At 43.7% G+C, this 16,038-nt stretch overlaps 1 protein-coding gene across 1 annotated transcript in view; it reads right to left on the bottom strand.

Annotated features, from left to right (window-relative positions):
- celsr1a (cadherin EGF LAG seven-pass G-type receptor 1a) overlaps nt 1–16,038 on the bottom strand; it is a gene marked incomplete at its 3' end in the record, with an annotated part of 97,647 nt that overhangs the window by 50,309 nt on the left and 31,300 nt on the right. Inside the window, exons 2-4 of the mRNA XM_083999879.1 lie at nt 5,512–5,867; nt 4,805–5,093; nt 693–915 (exon numbers count right to left, since the gene is read on the bottom strand). Of these exons, the coding sequence (XP_083856005.1) occupies nt 693–915; nt 4,805–5,093; nt 5,512–5,867 (868 nt within the window). The remainder of the gene's footprint in view (nt 1–692; nt 916–4,804; nt 5,094–5,511; nt 5,868–16,038) is intronic.

Here is a 16,038-nt window from a genome sequence, read left to right as displayed (position 1 = left end):
GAGCGCACACCTCTATTGATGAGGTGCTCACAAACGAAAAATTAACAGAGGAAAAAAAGGGATATGGCACACTCATAGCCTCAGATGCAAAAATATTTATTCAAGCTGTGTTAAAAACCAACGTTGGTCGAAACTCTGTTACGATACAACAAAACAACAGTCTGATATTCTACTCTTTCTCTTTATACTCAATAAGTGAGACTTTTGGACTGTGACCTTTTAGCTTTAGCTGCGGTCTTCTAGCACAGTGTAGTGTAGTGTAGGGCCTATGTATAGCTTTAAAGTGTGTCTTCTTTCAGCACAATGGTAACATTAAAAAGTTGGTTGAGGAAAGTGTTTTCAACCATTGAGGTCACATTAGCTTTAGCAATTAGCGACACTTGTCCCTTCAATCTAAAAAAACAATATTTGCTTGCAGGAGGTCACAATCTGCTTTAGTACACTTCTCTCCAACATCAAAGATCCATTACTTTTGAAAATGACTTCATGTCTAGTGGTAAGCCTGCCACTTTTAGCAATTTAAGCCCTGCATGAAGCCATGTGAGAGTGGAAAGCTCCAGGCGTAGTCAGTTACCTTTCTCTTCAACTGAATTTCATCCAGACAGGCAGTTATTTGACAGGGAGTGTCTGGCAGTTAGTGGCAATTAATAAGGCAGGGTAGTTGGAGCAGAGGTAGGAAGAGAGGAGCTTACATGAAGGAGACGGTGAAGTGGAACCTCTGCCTCAGGCCTCTGAAGGTGATGAAGGACTGTCCGGGGAAGCTGCGGGTGGTAATCTCACAGTAGGGTTTCTCATACTCCCCATGCGGACACTGGCACATGAAACCACCTGCCAGCCGGTTCACACACTTGCCGCCATTCTTACACACACCGGGCACACAACGGCCTGATGATGCGTTCAGCTCGCAGTGTTCACCTGGGAGGAAAAAAAGAGAGGAGAAATGTCTGTGTTGCTGTGTGAAGAACGATCAGGTGACAGCTTTAAACCTTGTCTCTATACAGTTACACAATATATATGAGCTGTGTGTTGAAATGAATGATAAATTACCTGTCATATCATCATCTATTTATTATCATTTTATCTGTTCAGCGAAGCACATTGTCCACCCTTGACTGAGATACAGACTTCACACCAGCTGTTTGGAATCCAGTTGTTTTAATAAGATGCCTTTGATTATCAATCAAGCACACATAGACTACTAATTTATACCTTGTCCTGTTGCAGATTAAGCGGTTTTTGTGTTATGTTGTTAATGCTTCTTTTTAAAACATCGGCTCAGTTCGGTTCTGTTTCAACATTAGCAGCAACTACAAAGCCCTGTTTATGGGCCTTTTTCTGGGAAGCACAGGTCTGAGCCGCAAAGTCATTTGGCCATATTTGGAGAAAAGAGAGAGGATGGGAGATCAAGAAAAGCAAGGAGTGTGGAAAGGGAGTGAGAAGGGGAAGGACATAAAAAGAAAGAAAGAAAGAAAGAAAGAAAGAAAGAAAGAAAGAAAGAAAGAAAGAAAGAAAGAAAGAAAGAAAGAAAGAAAGAAAGAAAGACATTCCTTCATTAAGTCCAATCTATGGCTGAACTCACACTGATACTTTTGAACCCTGTAACGACCAGATAAAAGCTGAACATCTATATCCTTGTTAGCATTACTCCAGCTTGGGTTTTATAAAGTTACAGAAAACATCCAGTCCTAAGTTAATGCACTGCATTCCTACAATTACTCAGAGTGTATGCTGACATTTTCTAGGCAAGGCAAGGCAAGGCAATTTTATTTGTATAGCCCGTTTTTACAAACAGTTTGTCTCAAAGGGCTTTACATGGCATCGTAACAACATCCTCTGTCCTTAGACCCTCACATCCACTGAGGAAAAACTCCATGGAAACCCTTTTAACAGGGAAAAATTGGAGAAACCTCAGGGTGAGCAACAGAGGAGGGATCCCTCACCCAGGACGGACAGACGTGCAATAGATGTTGTTACAGACAAGATGTGTTCCTACTAATGTGTTCCTACTTTCTATACTTTAATTAGTGGCATCTTAAATTGTGCAGAAAGTGAACGTGAAATTTTCCTCACGGTGGATAAGCGTCTCTACAGGAGTCGGTGTGTTTGGTTTGGGCTTCACCTTGCAGGCATGTACTACTGATCAGTGGAGATGTGTTTATCCGTTTCTAGGGGGACTTTGTTTGTGGTTGGTGCAACTCAAATGCAATACACTAATAAAACCAGAAAACGACCAGCGAATAAACATATTGTGAATAATTCACTAATAAAGTTCCCTTTCATGAGATAGGAACACATCGTTTGTCCTCAAGGACACATGCAGTGTGTTTTGCTTGGTAACAATGAATATCAACAAAACTGTTTTATTTTTGTCCACCAGAAAAATGCAGAGAGCACCTTTCACTGTTGTTCCCAATACCTTTGAATGCAACAGAATAAAAACTCAGAAAATCTAAATTATATAATATGTCATATCTATATATTTTTTTAATTTCCACTTCTACTCAGGAACCAATCAAATAAGGGAAACTAGACTGAGGAACAATAATTTCACCTGCATTTATATGATGGTGATAAAGTGGTCAGATGTGTACAGAAGGTTATAGAAAACATAATGTCAACAGGCCAGTTATTGAGAATATAATACATATTGTTCATTAAATGACTGACCATCCTTAGCTGCATATGCTGAGGTGAACAATGGCTATCTGCAGCTTAAATGCATGTTGATATCAAATTTATCATATTGCATTATCTAATTCAGCTACTTACTCCATGGGGAATTCCTCCGAAATGACCATGTAGATCTAGCTTTGTCCAAAATCAGTGAGTTGGGCCGAGTTTCCAGACTCTGCTCATTTAAATTCCTCCTCTAATAATACACCAGGAGACCTTTTTCTGACTGTAATATTATTTGCAATAGGTGCCTCTATGTCCCATTCAGTGTGTGTCAGCTTGCTGTCCAGACATGAGCCCTCCGCCCAGGACACAAACACAGACCCCAACACCAGCGCCTGGAACCAGCTAATGGCCCTTCTCTCCTCAGCACAATCCTTTTTTCCGAGGGAGAATTATAAGGATCTATTTCCCTGTAATGTAGGAAACCCAAGGAGGACAGAGCCGGCCCCCGCTGTCATCGGCCTCCTAATGCCCCCTGATGGGCCCCGACTATCTGGAGTTGAACTGTGACCTTCAAAGCCGCGACATGGAGATGTAGGTAAGGGAAATATGACGGGTGAGTGGAGAAGATGGGAAGTTGGGAGGGAGGGGAAGAAGGCAATCGAGGGCAGCTCTAATCAGGTAATTACATCAGATAAGATGGAGGAAGAGAAGGAGAGGAGAGGAGAGGTAGAGTGTTGGGAGAGACGGAGGGAGAGGAGGGATGAAGGCCGTCAGAGGCCCTCTGGGCTCTATTAGAGGGAGACAGAGGAGCAGGGACAGTCAGTCAGGTATCAGATGTACAAGGGGGAAGTTATGGGAGGAAGATCAGTGCCATCGGGAAATATTTTAGAAAGTGATTTGAATGGGAATGATGAAAGCTTCCCCGTCTTCCCATAGCTCAGCAACCATGTGAATGATGGGCAGAGTCACATGAAGAGAAATCGTTAACTTTTTAAAAATCTTTAATACAGAAATATGAATTGGAGCTGCTTTAATAAGTTATAGTTATAATTCATAGTGTCATGATTGTTAGTTTAAAGAGACTGACACTAATGTTAATGTGGTTTTGGGTAGTGGGTTAAGTGATACCTGGTCTGACCAGAACAGTCAGCATTCCTTACACCTCTATACAGCAATAAATCTTCTCCACTGAATGTGTGTATGTGTGTGTGTATATGTGTGTATAGGTGACTATACCTACAGTATTACAAAGAGCGTTTTATCTTCCTGAACTGGGGTCGACCTCACGCTACAACAATAGGCAGTGAGAGCTTTTACAACCTGTCAGTGTGGTTTGGCAGTTTTGTACAAGCCATTAGAGCCATTGTCAGGTACAAAGGAAAACACAGCACAGACTTATAATCGACTTTTGTAGCTTCCGTCTGCGATCGTTTGAATACACTATGTTTCTCTAAGATAGTCATTTGTATTCAGCACAATACAGTGTAATGTTAAGGCAACTAAAAGATGAATAATAATAAAAATACTTTTATAATAAAAGGTAAACATGAGTTATTGCAAGTTCTCTCTGTCCTATCAGATGCAAACTACAAAAACAATTGGAATTGTGTTAAAAAGTTGTCACCAACACCGATGAAGCAGGCCTTCAACCAGGATTTGTTTGCTATAAACTGTTTTAAGAAAAATCATATAGGCTTTTATGGGTCTGAACAGCAAAATCAAATATCAATAGAATCTTATTAAAAAGTATCAAGATTTGTTCAAAATCTGTTAAAGGGACAACGAGGAGTTTCTATTTGGTTATAAAAAAAAAAATATATATATATATATATATATATCGTTTTGTCTCTATCGTTATTTTGTTATTTTAATTAGTGGCGGAAATGCTGGGTGAGCCGACCAGTGTTTCCTTACTTTCGGTTTTGCGGATGCTGCCCAGCGAGTCATGAGAATAACGCCGCCGAATCACCGTTTATGGTCGGAACTATACAACGGTATCTGATCATCTTCGAACCTCCGACTTTCATTGTTGATGAATGAAAACATTCTCAGCAAGCTGTCCGTCTTGCGCCGGTCCAAGAATTTCACCCCGCGCGGAGGCTCATGGTAAATGTAGTATGAGAACACTTCGCTTTCCAAAACTCCTGGTTGTCCCTTTAAGCTACATCTACTTTGTCCGACTCACCTGTGAAGTCCTCCATGCACTCGCAGGTGTAGCCTCCCTCTCGGCTGCGGCACCGGCCGTTGTTCTTACACGGCCCCGAGTAGCACAGGTCGATCTCGGTCTCGCAGTAGTCCCCGGTGAAACCCACTGGACAGCGGCAGCGCAGCCCGTTGATGGGATGGATGGGCCGGAACAGGACCGTTTCTGAGGCGATGAAGGGAGGGGAGCTGTCGAACTTCAGCACGGACACGCACTTCATGTAGTTCTCACAGGGCTCCCGTAGGCAGATGTTGTCATCAAACGGCAACACCTGGAGAGAAGAAGAGATGTCAATCGCATTAATGGAACTGATTTTGGATTTCTTTCATTAAAGGTCCAGTGTGTAATATTTGTCAAGGTTTATTGGAAAAATCTGAACATACTACCAATGAATATATTAGTAAAAGTGTATAATCGCTATAAAATAAAATCTGTTTGGTTTTCATAGCCTTATAATTCTTCTTTTATATATACATATAGCAAGGGTCTTGCTTAGAGAGTGTCGCCATCTTACGCCGCCATGTTTGTACGGAATGGAAAATCCAGCCAACCAGAGAGCTCGTTTCAAGAATTATTTAATAGATAAATAATAGAATGGGAATGCTTGATGCCACTGTTTTCCCCTCATTTTACACACTGGATCTTTAATATGCAACTGTACACTTATGTGTGTGTGTGTGTGTTTGTACCTCCTGAGATGATATCAGCCTGAGCAGAGTCCTGTTGAGGTAGATCTGCTCCTGCAGGTCCTCGGAGGGGAAGAAGGTCCCTTTACCCGGGGCGCCTCCGGGCTGCATCGCTGAGAAGGTCACGTTGAGGATAGACCCTTGCACGTCGGTGTCGTTTTGGATGTTGAACACAAACACTGCCTCCCGTTTGGTGGAGAGTACAGCCGCAACACCCTCCAGGAAGAGCGTCAGCAGTGGGGAGAGGAAGCGCTCCTGGGACATGTTCTCCAGCCGCACAGTGATGCTGTTGGTCAGCATGTCGTCAGTGATGATGGTGACGCGCAGCGTGCAGAGGGCCGAGGCCTGGTGGATGCCATCTGGAAGGAAGGGAGGGGAAATATTTGACTGTTACACACTTTTACTCACTGGCATCTCTGAGTCGCGGTATATGATAACATGAGGACAGCTTTGGATTTAATAAAATAGTTAATAAACACCACAGAGTGATACAAAACTACAAAGACGGGCAAATTTGCCAACCAAGATCAAAAAGATCCAAATCAAGTCTCGTGTTCTTAGATATGAGGCCGGGTTTCAGCAAGGTGAGCGATACAGCGCCTATCAGCAAAGCAGAAGAAGGTCACATTCAGCCAACCACAACACACACCTGTGAGCCAAATGTGTTTCTAAGGTTTCCAAGGAATAATAAAAGTGAGAAAGTTGAGAAAAGTCTATCAGGATCGTCATCTCAAAATAAAATATATCTCCCCCTGTAAAAACAGCTAACAGCTACACTTGTAGACTTGTACAGGTGTAATGATTAAATTCCTGCCAACATGTTTATATACCATAATTATGTTCTTGTTTATGTCCTGACTATCATGTTACACTGACATTAAGAGATGAGACAGTCATATTGTCTGATCTTCTCTCACTGGACTGTACTTGCCCGCTCTGTAATGCTTCATCCTGCAGTTTGCCTATAGGCCTATGGAATGATAAATCCAAGCAGATACAAAAGCAGATTGACTTTCCAAAAATGTATGTTTTTTTGTTTTTTTTAACTGTATGAGGACAAACTGAGCTTTTCATTTTTAAGCGGGTCACAACTGCTGGCAAATTTTAATAGCTGTAGCTTTGCTTGTTAGCATTAGCTCCTTGACTGGTTGAAAACTGGTTCTTGCTGACTTTTTGTTTTCTCCTCCCTCTTGAAAGAATGAAAGACCTGCAGTTTAATAGTTTTTTTAATAATACAAAAATCCTGGGGCTAAAGCTGCATGTCAGGACCAAAAAATTTAGCATCTTCACTGATAGATGATCTATTTAAAAGACAGGGAAACTTTTTGTTGTTGTATGACACAAAGTTACAGCATTATGAGAATGTAAAATACTTGCAAACATAACATGGCAAAGTAATCTCTACAGCATGCAGTCCAGACTTTTTTTTTTTTTTTTTTTTACCAGGAGAACAGTGGCCCCTAACTTTAAATTTTAGGAATACGAGCTGAAAATTTAGGGGCACACACTGTCATTTGACCCCCCCACCAGAAGCTGCCTTCATCAACTCTTGTTAACATTTCCATGTTTCCCACATTCTGTGTCATAAACTCTAAACTGTTTTCTTGTCTGTAACAACATCTATGTCATGTCTGTCCGTCCTGTTAAAAGGGTTAAAAGGGTTTCCATGGAGTTTTTCCTCAGTGGATGTGAGGGTCTAAGGACAGAGGATGTTGTTATGATGCCATGTAAAGCCCTTTGAGACAAACAGTTTGTAAAAACGGGCTATACAAATAAAATTGCCTTGCCTTGCCTCTGGTACACTAGGGTTACCAGGGAGAAAGTTTGCATCAATTGTTCGCTTAGCCAACGGCAGATTTCATGGTCACACGTGTGCTAGTTGATGAAAAATTGACTTGTACCGTCTCAAATTTTAGGATCAAAATGCAACCATTCCGGGGCAGTCTGGAGCCCAAGAGTGAGCATGGTTTATTGCTAATGTATGCGAAATATTAGCAAAGCACAGCTTTAACTTAGACCCAGTCTTATGTTCTTTGCGATCTCTAGTCTGCAGCTTAACAGCTCGACTTGTTTACTGTGTAACACTTCTGCCTCTAGATTGAATTAAGTAGTCACCAGTCGGTGCTGATTCGGTCTGATTCGAGCCCTGGCTGGGAGTAATTGGATCAGTCTAGGATTTCTGCCCCAGGGGAGGGCTGGGTTTTGGTCTCAGACCTACTTCTGGCACAACTGTAAGCTCTAGTAGTGCATATGGAGGGAAACAGACGGCTACAGGCTGCAGAGAGCACGGGCTGGGTGACATACAGCTGACAACAGGTGGTGAGGCCAGATGAAACTGGCAGGGGGGATAATACTGTTGATGCTACAGGGAGATGGGCTCAGATTGCACCGCTCTGCCGCACCATACCGAGCAGCACTTGGGTGTGTGGTATCTGTGTGTGTGTGTGTGTGTGTGTGTAGGTTTAAGGGTGAAAGAGTCACGGTGAGGTTCGTGCACAGGTTCCCTGTCACTCCCAGACGTACATGAGGTCACTTCTCAGGACCTTAAACTCTCGTCACACAAACACAGACGCACTGTCAATCAGAGCTGGTGTGGACAGGCTGGTTGGTGGGGCTAGCCTCATGCTAAGTGCTAACCGCTAACCAGACTGGAGGTCAACTCCAACTGCAGCAGGATAAAATAAGTCACAAAGGGAAGCAACATGAGGGTCAGTCCGTACGGTGGAGCTGAGCGGCCGCTGCAATGGCGGCTCCGGGGCCATAAATCAAGGTGGGTGGTAAAGAGGGTAACACAAAGCACACACACACAAACTCAGACACGCATTAACAAGTCACTCTGCAGGGCAGTGACATTAAGCGGCAGCTGTGGTGTAATGTGCTGAAATGGAGGTGCTCATTCAACACGCTGCTAACAGACACACAGCTACTGGGTTTATTCCTCCACAGCGCTACACACCTGTCTCTCCCTCTGTGTCTGGGAGCACAATGGTGTCGTCCAGAGTTTACACCCACACAAACACACACAGACTTTATGTTGTACATGTAAATAGGATTTTTGAAATAAAAGCCCATTGATGACTACTGTAACAATCTTTTCCTTGTCACTACATATTAAAAGCTATGCTCAGCTTTGACACAGTGACTGGCAGTGACCTTCAGCACCTATTCTACACACGAAGCCAAGCTATTTAGCGACTGAATTAACTACACTGTGATCCAGTCAGGGCTGTGAGTGACAATAATTATCCTTCCAATGCGGGTGGGGCAGGTCTGGTTGGTGTGAAGGATCAAGAGGAGCAGTGACACCGCAGAGCGCTGCAGGAGACCAGCCTGGGTCCACAAACCACAGAGCGGAACAGAGGGAGATCACACGGGTCAGGGAAAAAATATGTGAAGCAGAATTTATGAGGCAGAAGACAAGGCAGTTTCTGAGAAAACCTAATTGAGATCCCATTAGCAATGCAATCATGCGTTGCCAATTATAATCCGAGCAGTGTGACATGTTGTCTTTCACACTGCAAGAAGATCTGTTACCGTTCTTGCTCAAATCTGACTTTCTGGTCAACTCCAAGAATTAATAAAATAATAATCCATGCTTTAAAATTTGACACACTTTTACAAGGGAAATTGTCTCTTTCCAGGAGCACCTACACAGCTATTTATAGAGGTCACCAGCTGCTATCATGGGATCACACACACATGCAGAGGATGGGCTGAACCATGGGAAGGGTGTGTCGCATGGAGATACCATGGAAAAAGACTTCTCTGTGTGTAAGCATGCCATCACACACACACACACACACACACATATATAGGCAGATGAGCACAAACAGAGACACATGGCTTTAAAGGGATTAATTCTCCTGAGAGTGTTTCCATGGATGACCCTTCAAATAAAAACAAAAGGTGGCAGCATCAAAGCTGCGGTGAAATCTCAACACTTTTGAAGTATCATGGGTAAATCATTCATTAACTATACACACCTGCTTATCTCCATTAGCTGGCATAGGGCCTACGCTGAACCTGAGCTGTTGGTTTAACACGTTTACAGCACATTATGAGTCTGTTATTGCATGTTTACAGCCTGACAGCGCTAATAAATGTGCATCCAAATGAAATTAATTTGCATGATTCAACACATTAATTGGAATTTGTTAGTTTAGTCATTACTGTGGTGTGTATTCATTACACTGTAGGTGGATAATTACCAGCAAAAAAAAGAAAAGAAAAAGACAATCAGAGGGGCCACACAGTCAGAGGCCTGCAGTGTGGGTGGGGAGAGGTGCAGGGTGATAAGGGCTGTTAATGAGCTGTGAAGCCGGACGCCCCAAAGACACACTGGTGTTTGTGTAGGAGGAAAACAAATGAACACACATACAGACACACAAAAACTAATACACGAGCACACAGACACACAGGTGTCTGTCTGTGGTTTGCGTTTGTTGTAACATACATAAACACTGACACGCACACTTGCATTGCTGGCAGCTGTCACTGTGAGCAGTGTCCGACAACACTCACACACATGCTTGCACATAAACACACTCAGTTACACACTTAAATCTGTGGTTAGTCATTTAAATTGAAACAAGCAAGAAAGTCTCATAATAGCTGACTGTTTAATTTAATTCAATTGAGCAAAATAAATAATTAGTGGCAATAACACTGTCATCAAATGATCACACACATTAAACTCTGTATCAGAGGCTCTTTTCCTTCAGAATATAAAACAACTATCGCTGTATGTTTCCAGACCTTTCTTTTTGGAGAGTCATTTGCATTTACATGTTGTTCAGAGCGCTGCTTCAACTCTGGTGGCCACACCGCCCCTCCCCATTCTCCACGGTGTCAAAATCAACACCAGTGTTTTGTCAGTTACTGGGAGGGATGGTCAGTAAAACGACAGCAAACAAACGAGACATGTGTAGCTCCGATAGGTTTCAGAGAGGTGTCAGGCCACCACAGAGACAACCACACAGAGAAAGATTAGTTCTGCCAAGGTGGAATCCAGACGGATCATACCTCACAACTTTGATTTCATCCACCTTCCCTTTTCATCTTTATGTTGTTAAAATGAATCTATAAAAAAACACCTAAATTGGACCTGTTCCCTTCTTCATTAAACATGTGCAGCTGATGAAGCTATTTCCATCCTGCTGACATTTACCACAACTAAAGAGAGCAGTAATTGGGAGCTTAAAAAGTTACAACCTTGAGCGGAGGCCTGTCATTATTAAGGCAGGAAGCCTAGAGGACCAGGCATTGTTTAAAAAAAATCCTGCCATTTTTTCCCCCTGCAACACTTTTTACAGCACAGTTAAAAGTTTAACAGCAAAGCAACCAATGAAAAACTCCCTTCAGGTACTTTCAAAATCCCAGAAAGCAGCAGGCGACTTTCTCCTTCCTCCCCTCCCTCAGTTTTCTCTCTCTCCACCCCCCCTCTGGCTGCACTTTAGAAGAAAAGGTTTCAGATATTTGAATCAATACAAAGCCTGTAACCTGAGCGGCTCCTAGCCAATCACTGGGCTGGAATTCAACCGCTGGCTCCTCCTTATTGGACACACCTGAACACCTCTGGCCTATCAGGACGGGAAAACAAACACTGAGCTTGGCCTTAAAGGTGATCAAACACACACACACACACACACACACACACACACACACACACACACACACACACACACACACACACACACACACACACACACACACACACACACACAGAGCGGTGCATGTCTTATTTTCTTTTCTTTTTCCAGTCTCCATTAAGAAAATCTCTGTGACAAAAACAATCTTCCCAAGACAATAACACCTCAGAGCTCAGGTCCACAACCGCTCTCATCCTCTTCACTTGTCCCCTCATCTCTTCACTCTTCCTGCTACCGTACTCTACTAAGGCAACTGCAGTTTTCTCAAAGGAAGTGTTGCCTCTCAATCGTAATCCCAACCGTTCTGATCAGAGTCCAACAATATGTCAAGTCTCATCTCCTTTTCTCTTCTTTTCTCTCTCGTGGCGACGAGCGCCAACATCAGATCGCATATCAGCAGCCTGCAGACACGCTGACAGACATCCTGTACGCCGACAGCACGGGGAAACCGGCCCCGCAGAAAAAAAGGAAAGAAGGAAGAAAAAAAATCACACTTTGGAGAGCCCAATCACAGCACCATCAATCAAAAGATGCAAAAGCCAATGCTGCAAGAATAAAAGATGAGTGGAAAAAGAGAGATTAGTGAGAGGAGGAAATGAGGGAGAAATGACTTGAGAGGAAAACTGCAACAGAGGATGGTGAAGGAGTGACTCTCCCACGATAGCACTAAAGCACAGCACTTCAGTTTCCCTCTAACAATATGACCGAGCAGGTTCATGAAGCGCAGGCAACTTCTAGGAGTCGATTATGGTTATACATTTTGTCTGTGTGAGCAAACTTTAAGTTAACGATGCACTTATTGATTTAACCTCTTTTACAATATAGCCGAGCAAAAAGTTTTAAAATACATCCAGGAAACTGCAGATGGTTGCTGCCAAACGTCCTAGAAATTATTGTGCAAAACTGACTAGAAACTCAGTGGTTTAGTTATAAATAATTTCATCTTTTTTTCTTCTTCATACTTCCTAATAAACAAAAACTGACCAAAACCAGCACTGGTGGAGGACTGGACACGTGTCTTTGAAACCAGCCTCATGCTCTCCAATAATGTCCTGTATGAGAGAGAAAAGAAAACTGTCTTTGTTGCGTATAATAGTACCTTTATCATTATAGAATATGCTTTAATTGTTTAGCCTCAACTAAGTGATTTCAAATGCAAACAAAGGCTAACCCAGAGTCGATGATTAACCACAGGAATGCCAGAGGCAGCAGGTTAACAGATACAGACCACAGAGAGATTTATGTGTTCTAGGAAAGAAAAATAGAGGACCAGACACCTGCTGTGTTTTATTTCACGCTATAGTATATACCTGTTTGAACTTAAAAAAAAAAAAAAATATATATATATATATATATATATATACAGTATATATCTCTGTCAGATAATCTCTGTCAGTTTACACTCGGCACTCCATTTGTCCATCTGTCACTCATGTGTGCGTCTATGTGTGTGTGTATGTGTGTGTTCGCTCATATCTGGAATCACTCAGTGAAAACCGCTCTCATCTCCTTCCACAAGCTGTCGGCCACATTTGACTCAGGTATGTCTGTCTGATCAAAGTGCTGAGGACAGAGAGGGGCTAAGCTTTGAACACTCTATAGACACATGGAGATAAACTTTAGAAAACAGGGGGGGGGGTCGGGGGGTCTTGGAGGAGCAGAAGCGTGAGGCCAGGAGAGGAAGACGATGACGTACTGTGTGTGATTTAATGTGCAGCAACGAGGGAATGAAAACAGCAATAAAGAACTGGAGGGAGATGTGTGTGTAGGTGTGTGTTTCACTCCTAATGCAGTGGGTTGATTAACTACAGTGCAGAGTTGCAAATTGTGTGTGCATGTGTGACCATATATCATTGCGCCTACACACACACACACACATAAAGACACAGCTGTTGCAGTCTAATTTCCCCAGAACACCTGCAGCTCCTCGGGGGGGGGGGGGACCTCTTCCTCTCCCCCCCCCCCCTTGTGGTGACCACACCGGTGGGGAAGAGGTGGCGGTGGGCACACAAAAGACTCAATTCACCCCCAGGATTGTGTGTGTGTGTGTGTGTGGTGGAGGGGGGGTGGGGGTGCAGGTGGGTGCGTGCTTGAGTTGTCAGAAGGATAACATCCCGATTACAACCGGGGAACAGGTGGGATTACACGCAGACTGAACCGGGATCAGTGTCTGAACCAATCAAACAGCCCTTTGAACCAACAGGTGGAACGACAGCCCAGAAGTCAGACAGAACAGGGTCATTTCAAAAAATCCCCAAAACACAAAACAGCTTTCCTTTAGTGACTGACAGGGCTTTTCTTCAGACATCAACACGAACTCTCTCTGCACCCGCTTCACAGCATCATTACCGCATGAACCCAACCACAAGAAATGTAGCATAGCTAAGGAATCTTTTTTTAGATGAGCCCATGTTAACACAGACAAAATGACTTATTTATTTTATTAAACATGGCACCCTCATTAATGTAATGGGACTGCTGTGTTGGTGTAGAAGGGATGGACAATGAGGGCCTTGCCACAGAACATGCAGGATCATTGCAGCAGGCCACTGACTGTATAATTCCAATCAGTTGTGAAGGAACAAGCCCATGGTTGCTTTTGCCTGCAACCTATACCAAAGGAGGATAGGGACAAATAACCTGTGGTAGTTAGGGTGGACCTGGGAATGGTCACAACTGAAGATCTTTGTCCCTGTTGTCATAGATTTAAAAAAAAAAACTCAAAATCCTGGATTTGTTGCTCAGAGCAGCCTTTTCATTTTCTCTCCAGTACCTATGTCAGGTATGAGCAACCTATTCCACAAAGGGCCAGTGTAGCTGCAGCTTTTCCTTCAAACCAAGCAGCAGCAGCAGCCGCACATCAGACTCGACTCATTTAATCACCGGCCCTTTGAGGAATAGGTTGCCCGTGCCTGACCCATGATGTTTTATCTGACTGTTATCAGTCCAAACATGAGGATACAGGCTGGTCTGAACAGGCTACATGATGAAACCACAACAGCTCTGTCTTAGTGTGGACAGCACACTTAGATTGATTGAGCCGCAGGCACTGCTGCACACTCAAAAGCATTTTGATAGCACTCTCAACACATTATACAGTCACAGTTCCAAGTCTGTTAAGTGCAGGCTGTTGAGTTTGTAGAGAGGTATCGATTGATTAAAACAAAAGCTTGTTTTTGTGCAGTGCACTGGTTCATATGGATCCAGAACACTGTGTGGTGTACACAGGGTTTAGACACTACACACACACACACACACACCTACGCACTGCGATGCAATGTCAAACCTTTGACTTGGCACACAAGGGAGTTCAGAAGCTCGCACCGCCGTATCAACTTCTCCTCCACCTCCACCTTTAAGCAGAATGGACTTTCACAAGCCCTCCACAAGTGCCCTCGGTGGCTCTACTTAAGCAGAGCACTCAGGGGCATCGAGTGCCAGGCCAAGAACCGACCCGGCTAGAATATCTATGTCCCATTTAGGATCCCTGGGAGACAGGGGGGTGAGAAGAATAGAAGCTCTGTTCCTGTCCAGACAATACTAAACGAGCCCGGATGAGGAGGCCAGACAATGCAAACCAGCCCAAACGCCTGGCTTGTTGCAGGGCCTGAGGGGCTGACTGGCATTAGCGCACGTATTAGCTCATCACCCGCTAGACTATACTGCCAACCAAGGCAATTAATCACAAAGACACTAGAAGGACCTTGATTTCTGAAGTGCAAATGTGGATGGGAAATCAGAAGAGGGAAGAAGAAAAGGCATCGGGGCGGGTTGTCGTGACAATGTTTCTGACGATACAATCAGCAGCTGGTAGCGAGCAGCACAATTTGGTGTTCGACAAGTCTGGGAAGACGCCCTCGGGGACAGACAGAGGGAAGTGGAGATGGGAAGACAGGGAAGTGAGACAGAGCGTGAGGGAACATTGTGGGAAACTGGATTAAGTTTGCCACAACCTGAGTGAATCAATGAGAAATAAATTCTTTGTCCTCTAAATTAGACCGGTGTCATGCGACGCTTACTTTGCCCGCGCTGCAGACAAACTTAATTATAACATTTCAGAGCATAACATCGGTTGTGCCTGCAGAACTTCAGGCCTGGAGAAAAGCACGGGAACAAGCAGCTCAGGATGGAGCAGGCCATCGGAGGCAGTGTCAGATCTCTGCAACTGTAGCGCTGCCTGCTTCATAACTGATTTTAAAACACTGTTAAATCCACTTAGCCTGTTCACCGAAGCACTCCTGAGAGTGATCTTAAAGTCCTTTAGCCGTGTCAGCTCTCTCCCATGTCTGCCGGCCGCTCTCCTGAGCTGACTAATCGAGTTAAACCCCTTCACTTCCTCTTATTAAAAGGTTCAAAGGTCGCAGCTTCCAGGTGTCGTCGGGTCCTGTTTTCACCAGATGATGTGATGACAAAAAAAAAAATAAGAAAAAAAAATCCCTTCAGGCACCAACGTGGGCCAGGTTTTTTACCCCACACAGTCTGAAGGTAAAATTAATGAGACAGAAAAACGATACAAGAACAGCTTCTCTGTCCTGGTCTGACAACTGAGAGACAGTTTAATTGAAGACTTCAATTGCAAAATGTAATTTAACCGTCACTTTTAATTAATCATCCAGTGCAACGACCTCAAATATCCAGAAGTTAAAGTGTCATCCAGATTTCCCCAAAGCGCCCTCCACTGCTGTGATTTGTTTTGAGCGCAATGTGTAATTTGATATCTGTGGGTACATGTTACTTCCAGATGGATGTCATATACATAAATTGGAGAAAGAGTGAGAGAGAGAGACAGCTTAAGTGGAGGGAAGGATGAAAAAAGAGAGGAAAGTACTGCACATCAAGTGGGCGAGGGCGTCTACGGGACGGAGCTGCACAGGGATCAGCT

This window comes from Trachurus trachurus (genome assembly GCF_905171665.1).
Source record: "Trachurus trachurus genome assembly, chromosome: 23".
In the NCBI taxonomy this organism is placed as follows: Eukaryota; Metazoa; Chordata; class Actinopteri; order Carangiformes; family Carangidae; genus Trachurus; species Trachurus trachurus.
Note: the sequence above shows the minus strand (reverse complement) of the source record. Positions and strands in the feature narration are given on the sequence as shown.